Source organism: Zophobas morio, unplaced genomic scaffold (genome assembly GCF_036711695.1).
Source record: "Zophobas morio isolate AGI-343-1 ecotype UQ-CSIRO unplaced genomic scaffold, CSIRO_AGI_Zmor_V1 ptg000012l, whole genome shotgun sequence".
NCBI lineage: Eukaryota > Metazoa > Arthropoda > Insecta > Coleoptera > Tenebrionidae > Zophobas > Zophobas morio.
In genome coordinates, this window is record NW_026972117.1 from 28942934 (window position 1) to 28968354 (window position 25421).

The following is a 25421-nucleotide window of genomic DNA, read 5'->3' on the forward strand; positions in this document are numbered from 1 at the left end:
CGTATGGATGGGCGCTGCGCGCTCACTGCCCTCTATCTCAAAAACGATTGAGCGCATCAAAAAATGTTTCAAATAAAATTTGTCCCAAATTTTGTGCTCTACAATTATGATGATAGATGTTAACATCATTGGAGCAATAGAAACCGAGATAATCGCAAAAAACTGTTTTTCTTGACCTTTGACCTTGAATAACTTACGACGCAGACACGAGATTTTATGAGACTTTTGAGACAACTTTTAGAACGCTAAAATGAAGGTACATACGAAAATTCAGCTTATTATCTCTCATTCCGAGGTTGATTGCTAATTTGACTGGACTATGTTGACTTGGCAATATTTTAGATCCGGAAATGACCCGGCATTCAGGCAAAACATCTAAATTTTTTAATTTTTTTCCAAACCTCTGGGTGTCTAGGGTAAAAACTTAAGGCAGATTCATATTTTCTAAAATTTAAATAACATTTTCTATGGTAAATTTTGAGGTGACGCCATCACATTGTTGGTGGAGATATTAGACAAATTTTGGTTAGCGTCGGCACGATATTTGTAAAATACGTATAGTATTTAATAACAATGGGTCCAATAGATTCGGAGATTATTTGTCTACTTATTATTATATGTACAACACGATAATCCATGATTGGTATTTTTTGTCATTCTGTCTGTTTAATTCTGTAAGACAAGTAATCTCCAAAACTGTCGAGCCGATTACTTTGAAATTTTTGGTGCATTACATGACTACCGTGAAAATAATGAAACGCTAACAAAAGTAAATCTCAGTCGGAATCTGCGCTGTAACATTTTTCTCCACCCGTAATTTATGAATCGATCGCTTCAATTTTAATTTCTTTGCATAAATTTTGTTTTCTATCTTAATAATAACCAATAACCTTAAAATACGTCATCGAAAACTACACGAAATGAGATACGATAAGGCCAAATTAACAAAGGTGGATCATTAAGAAGAGAATTACTTCAGCGTTAAAAATGTTGGCATATTTTCATAGCCTTGGCACAGCTAACTAGGGTAGTGCGAAACACACTATAAGCTAAAAATAACTAAAGGGCAGAAAAACACCCTTACTAACAGGATCGGTTTTGGTCCTGCGACAATCGATGTTTTTATAGTAAACGGACAAATACCTCAAAGTAAACACTGGATGATTTTAGTATCAGTGTCTGAGTTAACTAACAAATGAAACAAAAGTATCAATAATTGTGAATAAATCTACGATTTCCGGAGGAGTGAAACAGATCCCGTTAGCAACAGGTTTTTCTGTCTTTTTTTTTCTGTAAGGCGAAAGTGGTAGCTCGTTATGGTCTAAAGTAGTTTTTTCCGTTCCCTGGAATCTAATTTTCATCCTTTCAGAAAAAAACCTGATGTTACAACTTGTGAAATTTTCTTGCTATAGAATACAACAATTTGGATGAACTCTTCTAGCAACAACTGCTGTGATTTTTAGAATTTTTTTAAACGGACGGTTTGCAAAAAAAATCCTTATTTCATATTTTTATAAGCACAAAACTGTTGTAAAGAGTATTTTTGTGCGTTAATGGCCGGATCTGTTAGTGTCATTTAGACCAACGATGGTTGAAAATCTCTTGCGCCGAGGACGCGTGCAGCTTTGAAATCTGCATAAATCTCGGAGTTCTACTTAGGAAGGTAATTGATCGTCAGATTCACTCGGCTAAACACTGAGAGACAAAATAATTTCATGACGTGGAAAGTCAACTACTAACATAACGACCTACAAACACAAACAAGTTAATATTCCATTACTGTACGCGACTCTTACAAACACCTCTATTAAATTCGTTGGAAATCCGCCCCTGTTCGCCATTTACTTCCCGCCAAGCTTCAACTGATAACACTAGTCTACAACCAAAAATAATCAAGAGAAATAATAGAAGCATGTTATTAAGTTTGACATGCTGGTATTAATTTACAATCAATTTTTTCTGGCACGTCATATTATCGATGTCTGACTTATAACATAAGTTTATATTCTTGTGAAGATAATACTTTATTTTACATATTTTAAAAAATCATACGTATTAGAGAAAATCTAAAAGCAGTTTAATAATCAACATCATTTTTGACAATCACAAAAGCTTCATTTTGTTGACCAGTATAATGTATGGTTTTGCCGATTATGAATTTTTGTTCTGTAACTTTAAATTAAATAAATTTCTGAGATGTGTAGTGGGACATGATTATAAGTACCCACTAATACCTTGAACTCACTCATTTACAGAATTATAAGAAACGATCATTGCTGACCTTTCAAAATTGTGTAATTGCAATGCAGAATATGCTTCGATATAAAAACTTTGAACAATATCTTAATGTAATTATGCATTCATGGAGTTGCCTTTCACCTTGTCCATTTATTGAAGGAATTATAGTTTTGCACTTTTAATTCCATAAATAAATTTAATTTAATTGGTCATTAGTATGTTATAATAAATCAAAGACACGTCTTTTAGGTAAAGTAAATAAGTTAATCAGCACAGAACAACGAGTTAATGAATTTTATTCTTGGTGGTGGTAGCGATTATCTAAATTAAAATATTATAAAATGTATCGACCTTATAGCAGAAAAATCATTTCGTTTCAACAGCACTACTTTGTTTAATATTTATTTGAAATGACATCAACTACTTGTAAGTATACATCCGTTCACTTTGATACATGAAATGTAACCAAAAATTGCACTATTCCTGCCAAAATTGCAGATAAATTGGTTGAATCCTTTCCGAGATAATTGTAAAAAACAACGTACACAATTGGTGTTTAGTGTCTGCACATTTGTTCACTTCAAATTATACTTTAATGGAACAAAATGACTACGAGCCCAACAAAAACTACACTCATGTGTATTCAAAGCCACAGTAGCAACAGGTTTATAGTTGCAGAGGGTAATTTTTCCATCAATAAATAATATAACACATAATTTAAAATGAAAATTTATGTAAAATAATTTGGTCACATCTACCCCATGTTGTTAATTTCGTTTGTAAAAATTAACAATAATTAAGCGTTTTTGTTGCTTTTTGCAGTGTTTCTGTAAAAAATAGTGTATGATATTCATGTTAAGAGTGATTTTATTTTGTTCGTGTAGTTGGGGAGCTCACTTCTTTCGCTATCCACACCTACAAAATAAAATCTCAATTTTAACATTTATATCATCAATAACTATTTTTTGTTTTTTCAAGATGTTTTAAAAAACGCATATGATTAGAATAACTTATAAATATTATTTTCTATGTTTCCATAATTCATTAACGTTAATACCAGTAGGACGTTTCACTTTCTTTTTCGGTGAGCTCATATTCGATATTAAATAGTCCAAAATACGTCCGGCTAATAAATATCTAGCACTACATGCGCAAAAAATTGGCGACTTCTCTCATTCCTAAAGTACAGTTATGTTCACATAAATCCGGTACAACCTCACTTTTATGTAGTGTCAAAATCAATACAAAATAGCATGTATATAAATTTAGATTGTCATTGTACGGGATTTATGTGAGCGTGAGCATGAGTGTACATCTGAAAAAATACAGCTTCTACGAAAGAAAAAGAAAAGAATAATTTTGGGAATTTCATTTATTTTGTATGGCAGCCCCTAAAAGTTAAAATAAAGATATCTATGGACTGTAAAAGCACGGGTAAAGAAGTATGCTATGCTGTGGCGTAAATAACACCCTCGCAGTGCCTGTGCCACGGAGGGCGCAGTCCGCACAGGCACGAACAATGTCACATACATTATTTAAAGCACCAACGGGGGAAAAAAAAACAATAACTTTTTATTAAAGCACGTGCTAACCAGTCTCCTCCAAACAGAGGAGGTAAATAAAATTACTAGTTACAATAGAACAAAAACGTTCTGAATATTATTGTGGGCAAGTATTATTTTATTATTATTAAATGTAGGCGAGTGCAACATTACTGCATTCTCACATTTTCGAATGGAATTTCTTAATTTGATAAGATATAAAAATATAACTTGAGCAACAAAGAATGATCACGATGTAATTTTTGAATATTTTTTATTCTTCATTTTTACTTCCTGAGCGTAAGCTAGGAAAGTATAGTAAACGAGTTCATCGGACGAATAACAACTTTTATGTTTTCTCGACGTTTCATGACCACTAAAGTACGAAAAAAGTACTCTCCCGTTTCTGGCTGTCTGTCTGGTGTGTGCCGATTTTTATTATACATGTAATCTCCGAAACTACTGAACCGTTTGTTGTGAAATTTTCTACGTATATTAAGGAATATTATGTAGATAGTTAAATGCTAACCAAAATTTGGTTAATCATCCCCACCAACAACTTGATGACGTCATTTCAAACAATTCTATTTTAAAATGATTTAAATATTATACAATAATAGACTCCTATACTTGTGGTGTACGAATCCCCTTTGAGTTTTTTCCTTAAACGACTAAATGTTTACAACAAAAAATTAACACAGTATAATAACATTTTGCCGCTAGAAGAGACTATGGCCAAGTGGTTAAGGCATCAGGATGCACATCTTTGTTAAGAATTTTATTAATAATATTCAGAACATTTTGTTCGACTGTGGTTTAATTTTAGTCCTTAGTTTTGAGGCGACAAACTCATTGAAATCAAACGAATTTCTACGTGACATTCTTCCAATGTATAAACAAACGTTCGAAGCTACAGCTTATTATTCTAAGAGGCCATTTTTTCTCGTTAGCACAACCACTTGCAATTTACGCCCCCATGGCGTGGGGCTACGGAGGTTTTATTAATGCCGCTAGTTTTTACTTTATAGAGGTTATCACAAAACAAACATCGCATAATCTAATTTTATAATTTTTCAAAAAAGCGGTTTGTTGGACTTGTTGAGGGAAATTATGTCAAAATAAACTTCGACCATTTTTTTATAAGGGATTAAAATTAATACAGCTTCCATTATTGAACATTTATTTTTAGTGAATGCTGTTGTTTAAAAATTTTTCAATCAAGTTGTACAAAATTGTGTGTTCTTATAATTAATAATCTGCGATTCATAAACCATAAGTACAAGAGTACTTTATTTTATAAAATTTAGATACCCTTTATTACGCAAGATGACGAGGTGACGTCATCAAATTGTTGGTGGGGATGATTATACAGAGACGACAGACGGCCGACGCACAGACATACGGAAACGGGATGCCTACTTTTTCGTACTCTAGGGGTCATAAAACGTCGAGAACACATGGAAGTAATCAGTCGCCCTAATTCCTAATCTTGATTAGTTCAAACTCGACAGATACCATTAAAATTGCGGCAAATTATTGTTAACATTAGTATCAACCAACTTTTAAGGATACAAACAGACTACGGGTGGTAAAGTGTTCAAAAATACTATTTAATTTAGCATTGTCTAGCATCACAGTTTTTTAACAAAAATTTGTAAACAAATGGTACTGTGATGAGAAAATTTTGCACTAAGTCATCCTGTATAACAAGCTTTTTTACGACACAGGTTTATCAATGTTAATTACTCATACACCGCTAGAAACTTGTCTTACAATCTTGACCTGACAGACACATATAAAGTTAAAGATAATTGTAACAATTAAAAATGTACATAATTTGGGTTAGTATATCAATTGTCGTACACAAGGTGATTATAAATGATGTAATCAACATGTATTTCAATAACGAAGAACACAGTATAAGGTTAAAGAAATTGCAAATGTATTTGTAAAGTTATCATTATCATGTTTAGTTCGCTTCGAGGAGAGATTTTCTTTACTACATTCAAATACCCGTAAACTTTATTATTCTCTCAATAATCGATTAATACAGTTTTGTACTAAAACATAAAAAACACAATAGAAAGTTTTTTATCTGTTTCCAGTTGATCCTGATTATGCATGACAACAATTGACGTAAGCATTTTTACTACTTCAAACCTTGTGATTTAATCAATCGTGATGTTCAACTAAAGACTTTACACGGCAACTGACAAACCTTCTTCAAATGTGAGGGTCCAAGTTTATTGGAAGTATATTATACGTATATTCCACATAAACAATATCGTGTGTTGTTTTTGTTGATATATAATTTTCCGTTCCTGGTATTTTCATTTATTCTGAAAAAGCTAATCTGACCCGTTAGGAGAAAATTTGTCACGTTTCCGGATTTAAGTGATCTGGAAATGGCATTCGTTCAGCACTCGGAATGCATAAAAATCGAAAAAATAATCACCTTTGTGACTTTGTTTTAACGAAACCGAATAAATAAAAAAATAAAATAGCGAAATCTAATACGACCTACCGCAACTTCCTTCTCGTCAGTTTTTTCCTCGGAAGGCGTGCTTTCGATTTTAGATTCGCTGTGAAGATATTCGCACATTGAGTCCGCATCTGGCGGTGGATCAACGAGTTTTTTCTCGCGTTCACCTCGTGAAATTTGATCTTGGTCATCCATATTACTATGTATACTATCAGCCGTAATTAATCATGAGAAAATGGAAAGTGTCACAAGCTTTTCATCTTCTTTGTAAATGTACGTGCGGCACAAAATTAGAAAAGCACCAATTATGCAGACATATGCCCGACAACTGAACGTAAAACGTCCAGGTTGTAACAAGCAAGTAATAAATGTATAAAAATTACTTTCGAAAATTACTATGAACTGAATTATTGGTTGCGGTCGCAGTGTCTTTAACGTTTCCGTCAATGATAGGAACGAGTAATTAGATATACTTTCTAATGGAATGTTACAAATCAATAATTGAAATTGGCCAATTTAACGGGAAAGTGTCGAGAAAAATAAACCACTTCACATTTGCATTTTTGTGGTTAAAAAAGAGATCATCGAAATTAACGAATTTATGGCATCTGAGGGGAGAGCAGTAAATATAAATAGCTTATGCAACGACCTACATTGTTACATTACATTTACAGCATGAATGTGGAAAAGTTTAATAACGATTCTCACTTTGAGTACGCTGCCAAGTGGTTACAAAATAACAATGAAGAAATAGTAAGATGAGATATCACCTTTCACTTGCAATTGATGAAAATTTTATTATTTTTATGGCAACATCTGTGTCGACGCAAAATCAACGTGAAAGATAAGTTCTTGAGAAAAGCTGCAGTAAATAATAATTATGCACTAAATTTTGTAATTGAGTCTGACTAAGATGTGACTACATTGACATTTTGTTAATGCTACATGAGAATGCAAAGTTAGTTACTTTATTTTCAAATACTCTTTCATTTTTCACAGCGAAATGAGTTTAATACTGGGTAACTCGAACATGTTGAAGTGCCAGCAGCACCGCAAAATTTAACATACTGTGGACGTGTCTCAAACGCTAGCTTATTTGCTAGGACTAAATTAAGGCACAATAGTAATGTAGGGAAGGTAACGTCCTTGACTTAATGCATATGCACTGAATGGATCATTTAGAGGATTTTATGACATTGATTATGATTTAAGCAATATTGAGATTTTGTCTGCAATTAAAAATTTTCAATTTTCACCACACATCGCGTGAAAATTAAATTTAATTTTGCGTTTATTTGTCTTCTTTTTTTGCTAATTTGTGCATCATGTGTCAATAGTGAATGGTTCTTTAATAAAATAACGATCACTAGTAAATTAATCATTTTTAAAGTGGTTTTGCGAAATTTTTCAGGGTGGCCGATTTTTTTGCTGGTCAGTGTATTTATGTAATAACAAAAACATTAGATGAAGGGTTACGATCATTTATAAGAACTATGTATCGCATTCTAGAGTAAAGTAATGGAATTGTTTTTTTCTGTGGTGCACTGAAAGATGTATGAGTAAATTTAAAGTCTTGCAATTGTTTTCTAAAATATTTATTGAATGGAGTTAATAGTAAATAAGTAGGCAAGTTAAATATTTATATTTACTTTGAATTAAAATTTAATGTGCGATTAACCCGTGATTGCGAAAATTTGGTTGAATTTGATCACGATTGATCAATCCAATAATGATTAAATCAATGGCGCGACTAAGTGCGTCTGCAAACCGGGTCTTAACGTGTTAAATAATAATTAAACTCTTAATTGGAGTAAAATAGTGCTTTAACCCAGATACGAGATCTACATGAATGTGTAGGCCAATTCTGACAGTCGTGTTTTGCTGGTTATCTAGTCTGCAATGTTTGTGCTTATTTACAGTATTGAGCTACTTAAGTAAGTAGTATAAGTAATTTTCTTATAAGTAAACGAAAATAAAGAATTTATAAAGACACAATAAACAAAAAATTTTTTCTTTTATGTATTCAACGAAAAAAATTAAGCATGAAATATTACAAAAATTATTAAGACATGTTTTATGCAGTCGCGCCCAGAAAATCTTTCGACGACGAGGTCACAAAGTGTGAAACATCTGTAAGCATTGTAACCCTACATTTTTAATTTTGTCATTTTTGACACTGAAAACAATGATGTGACAATAAAGCCTAGACTACATTCAAATTTTTGAAATGACAACAAAATAATGTCCGAAATGATCTGTCCATTACTGTAGGACTAAAAGAAAAAAATACAACTTGTAAAAATAAGTATGACAAAGTACTTACAGAAAAATTATTATTATTATTATTGCAAATTTTAACTGATGTCCATGAAGCTGTGGCTTAATAGAAGTAATCAGTATTCATTGCCATGACTAATGTTCGCCTAAACGGTTTTTGGATTGTTTTCGGATTTGATAATTTCCATAGGCAGTTTATTTAGCTCACTCATTACATGTATGGAAGAATTTTTTCTGATATTTGTTTTAAAATTTTGTATTGTTAAATAAAAACCCGTATCCTCATTTTTTTCTCTCAAATGAAAATAATGACTACCTTTCTTTTTACCATTAAAATTTCATATATTTATAAAATATGCATATACAAAATTCACTTGACATACACCTTGTACAACTTTTATGACTTAAGCGGATTAAGCCAAAGCACCCTTATAAGCCAAACTGGTTATTGTATAACTTAACTCAGTTCACATATAACTAGTAAAACTTTACATAAATAATTCTTGCGGTTCGGGTCCATTATAAGGGTAGCTTGGCTTAAACCATACAAGTTTTACAAGGTGTATGTCAAGTGAGTTTTGTATATGTATTTGTAATTTAAGATCTTGTACGTGTATACAGGGTGCTGAAAAAATGGCACACCAACTCAACGTTACATAGTTAAGTTCACAAGGCTATGTTCGGGAAAAATCATTAAAAAATTCCTTACGTCAATTTGACGTTCACTTACAGAAACAAAATGTTGCTTTAGACCGATAAATCAAAAAACTCTAAAAACTGGCCACACTTGTCCAATTGATCCTAAACAATTTTTAAGTATTTTTGTTATATTTTAAATGAAGAAAACAATGGATAAAAACAAGATAACTCCAAAATTATTTTGAATATTGGAAGTCTAATTGATTTCATGTAGCCAACATTAAGTGGTGAATTAGAATATGGCGAAATTATGAAAATAAAAGTTAAATTTTGAAGGGCTATATTTTCTACATTTGGGCTCAAGAACTTCTTAAATTATTTTTTCTCTAATCTATTGTTATAGAGTTGGTACGCTATTTTTTCAGCACCCTGTATACCGACAGAGGAATAAAAACACGATTAAGAAAAGACAACCAGGGATTTTTGAAAGCTTGTTTTTAACAGAATTTTTGTTTTGTCAGATTACCGTTAATTTTGAAAGTCTGAATTGTTTTGATCGTATTTTTTATTGCTGTCTCTGTGCGTATGGACGGATGAAACTCTAAAGGGGGCATGGAAGGTAGTTCATAATGCACAGTCTTCTGTTATTATCAGAGTTTTCTGACACTAAAGCACCATGTTGTAAGTTTCCGTTTTTTTTTTCAGTTTCTAAATCTTGCACTGTACTGGGAAATCAGAATACATTTTCGGAAACTCCAAAAATTGACCTTGATAAAATGTAAAATTTATGAACTGGCTTTTTTCTCTTGCCTTAATATATGATTCGTTAATGGTAAATTTTTATCAATTAATATACCCAGGTTATTGGACGCACTGATACTGTTAATTCTACAATTTAATTCGCGGTTATTTTTACCAATATGTAACATACTGCTTTTGATCTACTATGTGGTATTCCTAGTTCTCATTTCAATTTAAGATGGTATTGAAATATTTTTGGAACGTGATTATCTACAGCACAAGACAAAATGCTGGATCGAAGAATATCAGATGCGTAGAAAAAAATTCTTGCCGGTCCTAAAACAGATCCTTGTGGAGACTTCAGTCATCCCATCATGAAAATCACTGAAATGTTTGAAAACTTTTACAGTAAGTTATATACGTATGTTTGGTAAATAATAAACTGAACAGCAAAAGTATTCGGGTTGACGCGTTTTCACGAAAACTAAACTAGTGGTCGTAATAAAGTGTTTACAACAAGAACTTTTATATTTAGTACCGTTAAGACAATACATCGGTGCAAAATTAGCAAAATTTTCAACAAGCCGTCATCATTTTTTTTACATCACGTCCTAGTGCCACATAAGCATGGCATATTTGAACATAAGGTACATATAAAACAAAACTGCAATTTGTTTTACGTTTTCTTGTATTTTTTGATAACTGTAAACAGGATAGACAGATGTACAGACAGCATATGTAAACTATCGTTAGGATGTTGCTATATATTCGCAATTTCTTGTTAAACACGGAAAGAGGAGCGAGGGGAACTGTAGCATCGAAGTTAAACGCCATAACAATTTAGATTCCATCTACACCTGTGTACTATACAAAAGAACGAATCCACAGTTCGCGACACCAAACTTGCTTCAGAATGCCGATGTAATTCATTAACTTCAAGGATTTTTAAACTTCCCGAAAACCTTAAAGCATTAAACTTAGCGTTTACCGCTTACCAAGAAGTCATCTAACAACAACATGGTCTGCATTAACATACTAGATTTTCACTCGTGCCAAAACCATTTTATAACACATACACGGCGTAAGCAGAAATGAATGAGTCTGTTGGTAATCTTGCATTTTTAGTTGAAACTGGTACCATGATGTTTTCTATAATTTCCCGTTGTCAGCTGTCAAGACTGCCAGACTGTTGACATTTTTAAATTTACAAGATGTATCCAAAACATAACCTAAATCGCACGTCACGATTGACATATCTGTCAGAGAAATACATCCGTAATACCAACGTAAACGCAAAAAAGTGCACATTTTTACTTGAAAGGTACTGCCACCAGTCACTTCTGATCACGCGGTATTTATTAATACTACATGATGTTTTAAAAGATTTAACGAACGGATAAAAATGGATAAAATTTAAAAACTATAGATCGATCGCACAAAAGAAAAACCTGAAAATTGTTAGAAATGTTACGGTATATGCCGCTCACGATTGTTTTACAAACGCAGTAGGCGAAGATATTTTTTTGTTAGGTTGGCGTCAGGTCCTGTTATATGACGTTCTATTATTCAATATTCGCCTTACTGTCAGTGCCGTCATTAATTTGGCTACTTTATTCCTGGTAACAATGTTCGGTTGCCATCAGTTATAACCTAAAATAAATTTATTATAACAATTCACAATGCTGCCAACTAAAGTGCCAGATTTTCATAGATAGTGCGAATTTGAAACAATCCTAAACGGTGAATATCTATGATTGATGGTCACATCAAAGTACCACAGGAAATCTAAATTTGTCCAAATGTTCCGTTCACGTTTATGGCAAACCCTCACTGTACAAATTAGCTAGCGGGTAGTGCCAATCTGACATTTTGTTATAGAACGATGTATCATTTGCAACGTTTCACATTTTTTCTTGTGAATACAGTTCAACCTAATTTTAGTTTTGTACGGGTATTTTGTGATGATTTAAGGTGTAAGAAAATGTTAAAATCATAATAATTGGACAAAGCAAATATAAACAATCAACAAAATGAGCCTTGTATGCACATAAAACACTCTACTTTCTATTATAAAAGAGTAAGATGAATATCAACAAAATTATTCCGCCAACTTCATTCATTATATTTAAGCACAACACTGATAAATGGTTCCAAAATCGAACCTAAAAGAACAAAAATCATATGGTTTGTTCTGTAATATATGGTGCAGAATGTAATATATTTTTATGTTAGGCGTTGTATTTAACGTCTTATAAAGTGGTTGACAACCATAAAATAAGATTTTGAAACAAACGTGCTTACAATTTGTGTAGTGGATAAATATGGAACAAGAGATTAATTTTTTTCTACTCATTAAGGTTGAAGTTTGTCATTTTCCCATCGCTGGCAGTGGATGAAATTTCATTTCACCCTCTAGTGGAAAAATACTCGGCCGTCTACGATTTTAACGGGTCGTCCAGCCTGAGCGTTTCGCAGCTAGCGAAACGTGTCGCGTATCGCCTGCACCGACCGCACCGTCCGCTTCGCGCGCTTCGAAAATCATGACGCCTAGGCTGGACGACCCGTTAGTGTTTGACGTTTAATACTGCTAGTTTACACAAGTGAAAACAATGAACATGAGTGAGACTGACGAAGTTTCTGAAGAAATTTTGAATGCTGCCAATGCGGCATTTTCGAATCTGATACAAGTGCAGTTATTGATACAGGAAGCAGCCAACTAAGTTTAAACAAAGATACAAGTTCAAATAATACTTACGATAAAAGTGTAAATATTATTGGTGATAATTGCACAAATTGTTCTATTACAGTTAATGTATTTCAAAAATAAAATACCTACCATAAACAAACATTTATTTCCTAATTTCTTAGAAAAAATAGTATATGCAACTCGCGGATGAAGAAATTTCAACGGCTCGAGTTTCTTTTTCGCACTCGCTCGTTGCACTCGCTCGTGTGAAAAAATCACTCTCGCCGTTGAAATTCAACTTCATCCACTAGTTCCATAATGTACTATTAACTAATTTAGAACTAAAAAAATCTAGTAGTAGTAGAATAAATAAGTGTACACACGGATTACCCTTTTGCAGAAATTAGTTCTCTAGGTGATATGTAATCTCAATTTTGTTCCTAAAATCATATAACGCACGTTTTTTTAATTTTACTTTTTGTACAATGCCGGTAGCAGAACTAGACTGATACCTCTGTCAAGTCAAAACAAAATTTTACGCAAGCGCCAAGAAAATTCAAAATTAAACCTGCCTCGCAAAAAGGAAATGACTGACTGAATGGGCCTTCCAAGCACAGATTATAGTTAGAAAACCAGACGTTTCCAGATCTCACAAAACAAATAACTTAACCTAACTTTCTTTACGTTTTTTGTTAAAAATTCCAGACCATGTTGCCATTCGAGCTATTGGGAGAAATTGAGAAGTTGGTGGACTTATAGAACATTCATACACAAACCTTGAATCCGGATTCCAGATTCAACGCTTTGCAAAAACATCTTTTTCTCACACGCATTTGTTAAATATATATGTATTATAACAAGTATACGTCATATCTACTAAAGATTTGAGTTTTTTCCGTTGTCATCCTCTTTTGTTGAATATTCCAAACATTTTTCCAGAATCGCCAAAATGGAATATTGTCATTTTTGAGAAATTCTAAAAATTTGATTTTGAAAGCGAGTGTGGCAGCACAATAATAGCTAGACAAGCGAAGTAAAGATAAGCCGCTCTGTAGCCTAGTGGTCAAGGTACCCACCCGCCCGACAAGTGGGAGATGGTGGTTCGATCATTTTTCTTCGCTTACCTACACGATCATTTCGAAAATCTTGGCCTAGAGTCATCAACAGGCTATACATTTTTCGAAACAGCTCTTTAAGATAATCTTCTATATCCAAAAACTTTGTGGCAAATTTGTCAATATTACAATTTTTTAGTATGATAACTTTTGGGATATTTTAAAAATTTAATTTTGAAATTGAATAATTAAGAAAATCCTGGTCTGGGACCAGCTACAGACTATGTTTTTTCGAAGCAGCTCGTCGCGATCATCTCTATATCCCAGTATTTTTTACTTCTTTCCGAACACCTTTATTAATTTCGATATGCAAAGGTTCTCGTTAAAAAAAAAGAAAAACTGATTTAAAGTTACGATGTGTTTATAGCCATGTAAGCCATACCTTAAATTTGTAGAAAATTTACCTAGTGGGTACTGATTTATTTCGACTATGAAGTCTACAATATATATAAAACAATTTCCGTTTTTAATAATATAATAGCTATTTATGGTATAAGTGAATAAAAATGAATTTTATCCAACGAAAAAACAGTTTAGCACATGAGGCGAAGCTGAGTGTGATAATGTTTTTGAGTGGATAAAATTCGTTTATTCACGTGTATTATACAAGATTTTTTCCAATTTCGCAAAATTTTTCAAAAAATTTATTGTTTAGGTAATCCATATACATAAATATTAATTGTACTATTACTAATATGATGAACATTTGAAGAAGGTAAATTACCTAAGCTGCCTGTACTTTCGTCACGGTCAAATTCAAAGGATGTTCCTGGACTTTCATTAGGACTGTTTTACAGGAGGTGGACTATCAAGCGTTGCAAATTTTAGTTGAATATCCACACATCCATAGCAACGAAAATTTCAGTGGTAGTGCGAATTTTTAGTTTTTTTACTTTATTCGTGTTGTCAATGACAGTGTGAATAAAGTGTGCTATAAACATTTTATTCATCCTTTCGATTAAACTATTATTTTAATAGCGAGATTTAATATACAAAATGAGCATTTTATTAGTAGAAATTGGAAAAAATATTTTTACATCATTAAAATCTTTAAAATTTTGAAGTGTCAATTATACTGCATGGTACACATTCATCATTTAGAACAAAGTGCTACTTGTTACCTCATGGTAATTAATTTAATTAGCTAAAAACAGAAAGCTTTAATTTACATGACAATAACACATTTATTAACTTGTTATCAATTCATTTTTTGACATAAAATACTACTTATATGGGAATTTCTGCAAAGAACAAGGTGGTTATGTAAAATTTAGTGCGTTATATATTGTTATTCAGTTTTTATTCAAACTTTTAGATTTAAAGAGATATATCAGTTTCACAATGCGTGTGAAAAGGACATTGAATGTGAAAGTCATAAAGTTAGGTTATATTAAAAAAAAAAAAAAAAAAAAAAAAAATAATGTAAAAATGCAAAAAACGTGTAATAAATTTCCATAAATTATTGAAAAGATAGAAAACGGTTTAAGCAATGCACTCAGTATCCAAAACTTTTAAAATTTATTATCGTATAGTTGCAGACTGTGTTAACGTTATAAGGATGTAACAAGAAGTGACTAATACTACAGATATTTTAAAAGTCTGTGTGCAACCAAGAATGCGTCACCCATGGAGTTTTCATTAAGTATGTCACTTTTAGTAATACCAAGAATTTAAATCATTATTGAGAGTAATGTTACAAGATCTATCAAAGATTTCAATTATGGATTAGCACGGCATGAGATTATGATTAGATCACCATATTAATTTATTATAATTGACTGGGTGGTGTTCAGTTTTAAATTGCGGCGTATACCAAATATAAACAAAAGCAAAAAAAAAAAGAAAACATAAGAAATCCTTGTAAGTAAACGACCTCACCGTGTTAGGCAAGATCAATGCAAACATGCGTGGGGCGCCTCGACTTACTTAAAGGTATCATGCGTCATCGAGCCGAATCCATTAAATTGCCATATAAATCTAATTGCGCATCAATTTTTCATTGGTACAACTTCACCTGTCATGTTATATCATCAAGTTTATGAGTTTTTACATAAAAACAACTCCTTTAGGAAGAGACGAATTATTTAATATGCAAATTTTGAAAGCCGCCAATTTAGGTAACGGAGATTTCAATTAGAGATTGGAACGCAAACTTTGTTTTCTGATTGATGTTAGCAAATGATAGCTCTTTCCGTGTTTTAGCAGTCTAGTTTTGGTTGCGCAATTATACAAAATCAAGTTACTGACCTCCTTTAAAGCGATTTGCATATTATCTTATCAAAAACAAATTGTAATTCCTCCGTAAAAAGTGTCTTATACATTTTTAAACATACAGGTTTTTTTTAAAGGTATTCCAAAAACATTGTTTACAAAAAACTGAATAAATGTGCTTTTGTAGACCCATGAATAATGCAATGTTATTTTATCGTCTATTAAAACATTCCAGAAATCGACATCTACTAATTTGGATAAACGTGGGTTGGCGACTGAAACAATAATACCAAGCAGCAGCCACTCATTTGGTAAACAAATAATGTGTGGAAGCTTTTATGATACATAATTGTTATTGACAACATCAATTTGTAAACACGTAAGATAAATCAAATACGATGTCTAGATTGAAATAAAATACGTAAATAAATACAAAAAATCGAATACACAGTTGCGGATAAAAAAGTCCCGTTAGTACGCAACTCCTAGTCGGAACAAATTTTTACAAGTACGATATCTGCGTTATACCTTTCTACTTTGCCAAACGGGTTCTTCCCAGCATGAACTTCCTGAACTTCCTCTACGATTTGTATCCCACGAATTTCTACGTCCATCCAATGAATCAGTGGAATAATTTTTAGAATTCCGTCTCATTTGGTTTGGTACTTGTAAAAAGCTTGTTTTTAGTGAGGACATTGAGCCTCCCAGTGAATCTCTTCGAACGCCCCATGAACGAGAATTATCTTTTCTCAGTGATCCCGTTGAAGACCCTAAAGGATCTTTCCGTAAAGTGGACGCAAATTGACTTGGGTGTTCCATTTCCTTTTTCGGGGGGCCATTCGGAAGACCGAGTGAGTCACGGCGCCTACAGAATTAGTTTTTCATTGAAAAATATCAAATACTGTTTTCATGAAAACGCACTGACCAGAGTCATTACCCATATTCGTCATTCAAACAAATATTTTCTACTTCACTTGTTCACACGAAAAAAATGTACAAATCTTCACGTAATGATTCCAAAACGAACGCAACCGTTACTCACGCAACGCTTCTTTTTTTTATTGAATTTATGATATTAGAAGTATGTTTAAAAATGCGATCTGAAGTTAATGACATAAATAATTAATCGGATTTCACATTAGAAATGGAATTATAAACGATGCATGTCTAAATGATTATTTAGTGCTTGTAGTTAAGCGACATACTTCTCACACGTAAAAATTATTCATCAGAAATATGTAATTATGAGTAATTAGTCTGGTGCTAAACAATGCGAACTAGTTCCGGAAAAATGCTCATGATTTATAAGAAACATCACGGTACTTAAATGTGATAAAACTGGCAAAACCGTAATGTTTTGTTTATATAAATGCTCGTTCTGTAGTGTTTCTTACCTATAGTAAGTTCCATAATTATTCAGGGCTGGCATTGATTCTCGTCTTGGCCCAACACCGTTACCAAAATGTCCGGTATAATGAATATGGGAATCTCTCTTTTGATTGATTACATTTCCGAGGGAGTCTCTGTGATTTGTTATGTGAAGAACACTTCCCAAAGAACCTCTTCGTCCGTTTTTTCCATGAACATCACATTTTGTATTCACCTTGGACTCTACTTCAACGTGTACTTCAGGTGCTGGTTTTTGTTCGAGTTTGACATCGTTGAAGAGGGCCTCGAGTCTTTTAATAGCAGCTGCATGGTTAATGGCAGTGCCCATTTTTGGCAACCTTTTCAATCTCGAGCTTTAATTATAAAGAGCGACTTCTATGATACCTAACATCACGATATAGAGATAGGTAATTACCTATATTTGTTTCGGCAAAATGTCTTTCACAAAAATGAAATCGGCAGACGATTTAAAAACATTACTATTCGTTCACTTTAAAAACACTCGTGGTATTCGCACATAACACTATGACCACTAAGACGTGAGTGTGTCAGCAGGTTCCCATGACTGCGGCCACATTCCAACATTAACGCTCTACGGTCGCGGAGGTACTGTCACGGTACAGGCCAAATGCGCGGTATTATGACAATAAATCTCAAGATCTACAACCCACGTCTAGCCATAAGAAAATTGTAAAAAAAAAGAAAAATTTTCCATATTAGATTTTGTTTACATAATTGAAAATTATGATCTTGCAAAATATTCTAAAGTCAAGGAAAAATCCAAAAATGGCAGTTCCCGCTAAAAATGTAACAGTATACATTTTTAGTAATGTCATAATTTGGTAGTTTCGTAATCTTTAAAATATTTTTCACACAAAATAACGAAAGTCATTTCAAAGAGAAATCAGTAAATGAAAGCGGCATCAATAGCAAACTTTTCAATTTCCTTCGTAAATAGCAGGTGGATGTTAGTAAAAAGATGATAATGTAAATGTAGGTACGCAAATGGTAAAATTTTACTGTAAGCGAAAGGCTACGAAGGTATGTCTGTTCTCTTTTTGTGGGATAAAACATGTCATTAATTGTTAAACATTCCTTTTTACAGAGAAAACTTGATGCTACTAATTTTTTAACTCCCTTGACAGGTAAGTTACTGGGATAAAAATTCGATAGATCTTTATTATGTCCTGAAGTCTACTAAAAATATTTGCACGATTTGTATGGGCTAATTATGGTCGAATAAGTTGTGTGTTATTGCTTTCGTTTCGAGGATTCCAAACATTTCGTTCAACCCAAAATATTATGTAACGTGTACTTAAAAACTCGTATTCTTAAAAATTACCTTCCTAATGAAATATTTTTTTCCAATGGATATTATTACAGTAAGTTTACTACGAAATTACAATGTAATAGAAAGTACAAATTTAAACCAGTAAATAGCAGAACTTTTAGCCGGACGACACGAGTTTTTTGGTACACTGTACATTTGATTAGTTTTTGGTGGCATTACTCGATGTTCACGAGAAAGTGACAAACCACAAAAACCACATAAATAATATAAATACGTATAAGTGATGTTCTACAAATGATAGAGGAGTCGTTAACGATACATTCCTTACGTTCAGTAAATCAAAAAAATTGGCGCAGTTCTTTATACCGTACCTCCATACATCTGAAGGTCAAATCAGTACGCGCATTGGTGTTAACCTTTTCAAATATGTGGTACACAATAGCCAACCTTTGGTCAAGGAAGTTTAAATCATAAAACAGAGAAGACTAAGTCGCTATAAAGTTAATTTATACTCCTACTTTATATATTATTGAACAAAATTATGTAAATCGTAAATTTTTACGAAGAAACAACATCTTTTAATTAATTTAACCGAATTACTTGACAACGCCAAAAGTAACAGAAAAATATATTAACATATACATACTTAGAACACCGTGTATATTTCCTTAGATACGGATTATTTACCTTTTTATAGTGCACTAAATATTTAATCCGAATTAAAATCTAATGTGCGATTAACTCGTGAATCTGAAATTTTGACTGGTTAAATCTGATTACGCGATCGGTAAATTGCGTGATTAAAAATGCGTCTCTAAACAGGGTCCCTATTTCTTAATTTTTCTTAAACATTCTAAAAGATCATTCGGTTGATGCAGGTTTGATTCTAACATTATCAAGCGGCTACTATCAAAGCAACTGAGATTAAGGATACCGTTACTTTACGTAAATCGTTACATAAATGGAATTATTAAATTAGAAGATGATCCGAGGCTTCGAAAACCTTAACTATTATTACATGTACTGATATATAATTTTATGTAACTTTTTAAACAACGTTTGTTTCATTTGTTTTTCAAAACCGAAGTCTAAGTCAAATGTGATTAAATTAATGAGCGGTAATGGAGTTTTGTATACCCGGTGTGTAATTTTTACATATTAAATAAATAAATTCTTATCAATGCAAAATAAACATGCAATATTAAAGATAGTTTAATTATTATTAGCATGTAAATTACAGGGCGTGGGATTAATAGGTGTGCTATGTCATTGAAAATGAAAATGATCTTAATAGTTTCAATTTGAATTTATTCAAAAAAAATTTCAAAATTGTTAAGTTCGCTTAAGAAATTACATCTAACCGGTTACTTATGTAATCAGAGATCTGCAAGTTCTAAATGTCAATAAAATCAAAAAGTCACACGGCATATTTATAATTGGCTATCTTTTTTGTACTCATGACTAATCCGATCAAGAGTAATAAATTTTTTAGATGCCTCTACTGTTTGCAAACTGGTTATACGAGAATACAATGTTGCATAACTTCTAGTACTAATTTTTTCGAAAAAGAAAACATAAAACTTACGTGTTTTATTGAAAACTAATTATTTTAATACAAGTGGAATTAATGTATTTGACAAAAGTTGTTTTAAGCTTAATTTAGTTTAAATAGAGCAATATTTATCTGACACAAAAATTGAGACTTTTATAAAGTTCCCATTTCAAGATTTGTTTTTAAACAGCTACAATTATTGCTATTCTAAAACGATGTGATAAGAAGAATAAATCCTAATTTGTAATAAAAACTATATATGTATTTAGTTACTTTTTTCGTCTTTTTTTGTGAAAATTATTGTCACATCAATCACGTTGGGTTACTATATTAATTATTATATTATGTTTACCCTGTTCTGCTCTTAGTAGCATTTATAAAAACTAATACATGAACTGAATGTGTTAATTGTGAAAGTTAAATAATAAAATATTTCGATTATTAATAGTGTTATTACTTTGTGTTGTTAACTTGTGTAAAAGTATTTTTAGTATGACCACTACCTAGTTGTACACAAAATGATAAAGTAAGATATAAAATATTTGTATAAAATTTCGTTCTTGATTTTTAAAAATTAACACTTGTTAAACAAACTAAGTTAGTCCTTGCGAAACTAAAATTTATAAAAGTATTTTTAAGTTAGTAGCTCAATTTACTATTTTAATAGCATTAGAATGCTAGACGTACTTAAAGTGTTACAGAAATTAGAACATGATATAAAAACTCCTGAGAATGTAGATCTATACAGGTTTTAAGCCTCAAGCAAGAGTAGTCAATTTATTTGCCTCCGCCAATGTATGTCAATGAATTTTCCTTCTGATAGCCTTAATCAGCAAGCTGAAGAAAAACTGAAATAACTTATAGGAACAGAAATGCATAACAAAAATGGAGAATTTGTTTTTAAAATCGTTACCGTAAAATAATTAAAACTATTTTTTTGGTACTTATTCTTTGTTTAATTTTGTAACAAATACAACAAACAGAACTGATTACAAGCTACATTTCTTACTTTCATAGTTTTGAAGAATTTATGTAAATCACATGTAGCTGACAATGACTTCTTTGTTAAGATTTAGATGAGCAATACTGTCATTCCAAAATTCTTAGAGATCTAAGATTAATACTTTCACTTGTGCTAAATTGGTTTAATTTGAGAGGGTATTTTATAAAAAGTAACGAGAATTTAACCTAATTCACAATAAAAAATTAAATTATAACAAATTTTCACCATCAAATGCAATGGAGAATTACATTTGCGGTTGCTCCTACATGGTTTAAAAATGTTCCAGAATGTACCCCAGGCGGCATTTACTACATTTTGTTTAAACATATGAGAAACAACCAATAGGCTATACTGGGTACTAGACCATATGGGGTCCAATTACCTTACGTACTACCAAATTGTTCAAATTTGTACACACTCTAATATTTAGCCTTGTCGACAGAACACAACAACTTTTATATATGACACAATCTGCATTTAGATGTCAAATACTTTTTTGGCCCACTATACATAACAATAATGATAAACGAACATTAAATTGGTAAGCAAATAATTGTAAAAAAAAAACCTGTCCTCTATTAGGCACTGCCAATTTATGTAAATTACTTCCAATATCTTATAACTTGCTCACAATTGTAGAAAGAGGCGCAAGGTTAAGTTGGTTAAGTCTTAAAATAGCGCACTGTAAAGCAGACTTAATCACACGACAATTAAAAAACAATATTATCAATATTTTTGTGCAGGTTACGCAACTGCCAAAAGTTAATAAAGTGATCCATAATCATGCGACGCATTTATGTAAAATGTACTCACATTTAAACATTATTGTGTCATTTTATTACGTAAGAACACTTTAATAAAAGTAACACCGAAATGAGAAATAATAAAGTCATACATACTTACAAAATAAAAAAAAAAAAACTTGTACTACGTTTTTATACCATGTACAGTAACCGATTCCCGGTTACTTATGTTTTAATTTCTATTTCCTGCAGTTCCCTTTTTACTATAATCCTTTGCAAACATATGGGATGGGTAGTAGATTAATAATAAAATAATCCTTTATATTAAGGTAATACGCTTTTCAGAATTCAAGCATAATTTTACAAATGAGAGAAATTTGAGTTCATTGTATTAAAACCTATTATTCATTACGTAAATTTTATTTATCATTTATTCTTCATACCATAAAAAAGTTATCTTACCTTAACGGCGTCGTAAACACCTTCTTGTAGTCCTCTAAGGTCTCTCTCATCAGGTTGTGGGTGTCCTCTGAAACAAAACAACATTGTTATTCTATGCTCATAGAGCAAGGATAAAATGTTCAAAATGCTTGCAGAATATGTAATTACTAATTATGTACGTATGTTTTGGTATTATGTAAATTAATTATGAAAAATGCCCGTATCTGAACATAAATAAAATAAAATAAAATTCAAAATGTATAGTACCTGTAGGTGTCACTGTTTCCATTAAGATTTGGTTTTGGTGATGGAGTACCTCTGGTGACAGTTGATGTACCATTTACTGGTTTATTTACGTTTTGCTTGCTGAAAAATTAACAAAATATGTTGTCAAAAAATGATAAAATAGTCGTAAAATTTATAATGTATTGATATATTATTCGCGAGAATCGTTAAACTACATAGAAGAACTTTCTTGGAAAATAGCATTACTGAAAACTGTATTGTAATGCAAAAACGGAAATTCTTGCATTAGAAATGTTAACCTCTTGAATTCATACAATTAAATTCAGGAAACGAATGATTGTGTGATGTGTTGACTCACTACATTAAATAAAAGGAAAAAAAGATTTGTATACTTAAGTAGCATTACTTACACAATGCTGATATTTTCTTAGTCATTTAAGTTTAAAATGGTTATGTTTTTTTACCAGATGTAGATGTACCTGCGCAGTATAAACGACACCTTTGATACATTTCTTTCACAAAGTGTTACCATGCTGATATTCATGATGATTCCACAGCAAAAATGTAAATAATGAAGTTAATTTTGCAGAAACTGGTATAAATCTAATTTGTCAAAGGTGAATGCAAGTAACTTTTTCAACAAATGGAATATACATAAATAGTGATAACGTCATATTCCTTGGAACAAACAATTTTGGATGGCATTTAAGGTTCGAAGCAACATCCGGGAACTGAAAGAGCTACTTGTTAATTTCTTATTTAGAAAACTGTGCATTTATTGTTAACCTTGATACTCTATTGAGTATATCCAATGCTTTTTTCCGTGATATTAATTATGTTACATAGTTCTGGGGTAGCTCTGTTAATACAAATAAAATATTATAAAAAAGCTGCTTGAGATAATCACACAGAGTAACTGCTGTATAAAATACTCTCCGTTCCTTGCTTGTACAAATTAAACCCGCTAAATAATAATTAATATAAGTCATAATATTAATGCTGAAATTCAGTCAGATAACTTACGGAGAAAATCACTTAAATGTTTTTTTTATCGGACAAATTGAACGCAAAGAAGTTCTTTAAATTGATACACTTGTACAATTGCATTCTACAAAACTCCGTGAGAGAATTTAGTTTTCATAAAAAAAAAATATTTACTGATATTATTTTTACATGTTTTATTGGTTCTGAATTTCTTCTTTTATTATTTATTACTTTTGAAATGTGTAATTTCATTTTTATTTCTGTTTTTCGACCAACATTTCGTTGTTTTTACTTCCTGGACATTTTACTTAATATGTAATTATGTACGTTTTCTCAACGTACAAAACGTAATGTCAGTCTCCCTTTTCCGTCTATTTGTGATATGGTAACTTTCTTAAGCATATCTTCTTTGAAACCATGGACTGTGAAATTTTTGGTGTATTGGTATACTTTTTGTATTGTGTACATGATAGAACCAAAATTTTGTCTGTCCGTTCCGATAAAAAAATTATGACATCATCTGAAAATCTTACAAAGTAAGCACACTTGGAATTCATATTGTAATGTGTTCCTTCTTCTGAGGTTAGATGTTGTTTAGACTTATTATGAGTAAATAACTGAATTTACTGCAGGGTCATTAATTCACAACCAATCTACACTCAGGTGATAACGTGATTTTTATCTAGCATCATTTTCACCGCCACTTCAAAAGACAACAACAAATCAAAGAGTGCAGAAACCATCTTCGTATATTTAAAGAACTGTTCTGGATCTTTTTTTTGTGAACTGCATAAAGACTAAGCACTCAAATCGATGCCGATTACTTTCATTTATTTTTGTTGGAGTATGAACCGCCTAAAATTTGACGTAATTTTATACACGTTAAATGTTAAATGTAAAGGAACAAGTATAACCAACTTTTAAACCCCATACATTACTAAATAGGAAAAATCGATTTAAGATAATCCATGAAGTAAGTTCTGAAACTAAAACTGCATTAGAAAATCAATATCAATAGCCACATTTAAACGACTGTGTGAAAAAGGATTAGATGAGAATTGCTGCAAAGAAACCACCACACCTGAAAAGTTTTATTTATGTGCATACAGGGTGAGTCACTAAACGCGCGGTCCTCGATATCACATTACTTATTCTTATTGCAGACAGAAAAAATTGGTCTAAAGAGTTTAGACAGTACTTCCCTCGCTGTCGGAAACTTGACGACTGCATGGCTATTGTGTTTTTTTCTCATTACATTTTTGTAGTGGGAATTTAAAATTGCGATGACGTCATCAACATTTTTGCAAGGACACGGATATCAGTTGGGATAGATGTAGTGTAATACTAAGAATAAAATTATTGTATTCCCAAATTTTCGGGAAAATGAATTGGGTCGTTTTGAATATTGATTTTTTATAATCAATAAAATAATGAAACAATTTACTCACGTATACGGCAACTGAAAATCGTTTATGTATAAACATTCTTAATTTAAGATGACAAGCGTAACAGCATACGTGAGAGCCAAACAGAGAAACTGTAAACAAAACGACCATCGGTTTTATTGCTTCGACTTCCGCTTATTATATAAAACATATGGTTTTATTTTAATTCTTGACGGTGAAATTCAGAATTGGTTGATTATAAACATGTCTATTTCACATTCGCGGAACCAAGTGAACAAATGCAGGTCTGTAATGTTAAAGTCGATGTAAATAAGCCTGCTACCCTTATGTTTCAACCGAGTTTTTCCTTTAACAAATTTTGTGTCTACCAAATTGGGTTGGTTGGGGTGTAATACTAATAATAAGTGTTGCCTTTAATTTAATCAATAAAATAAAT

The 25421-nt window shown here is 31.8% G+C and overlaps 1 protein-coding gene across 7 annotated transcripts in view; it reads right to left on the bottom strand.

Moving 5' to 3' along the window:
- LOC135128153 (WD repeat-containing protein 47) overlaps nt 1-25421 on the bottom strand; it is an 86022-nt gene that overhangs the window by 21656 nt on the left and 38945 nt on the right. For 4 of the 7 annotated variants that reach the window (XM_064055044.1, XM_064055043.1, XM_064055045.1 and 1 more), the window contains 2 exons: nt 22617-22715; nt 22371-22437 (listed from right to left, as the gene is read on the bottom strand). In XM_064055044.1, the coding sequence (XP_063911114.1) occupies nt 22371-22437; nt 22617-22715 (166 nt within the window). Of the gene's footprint in view, nt 1-6303; nt 6591-16458; nt 16796-17324; nt 17926-22370; nt 22438-22616; nt 22716-25421 lie in introns of those variants that run through there. The other 3 variants (XM_064055047.1, XM_064055046.1, XM_064055050.1) reach the window with 3 other exon arrangements.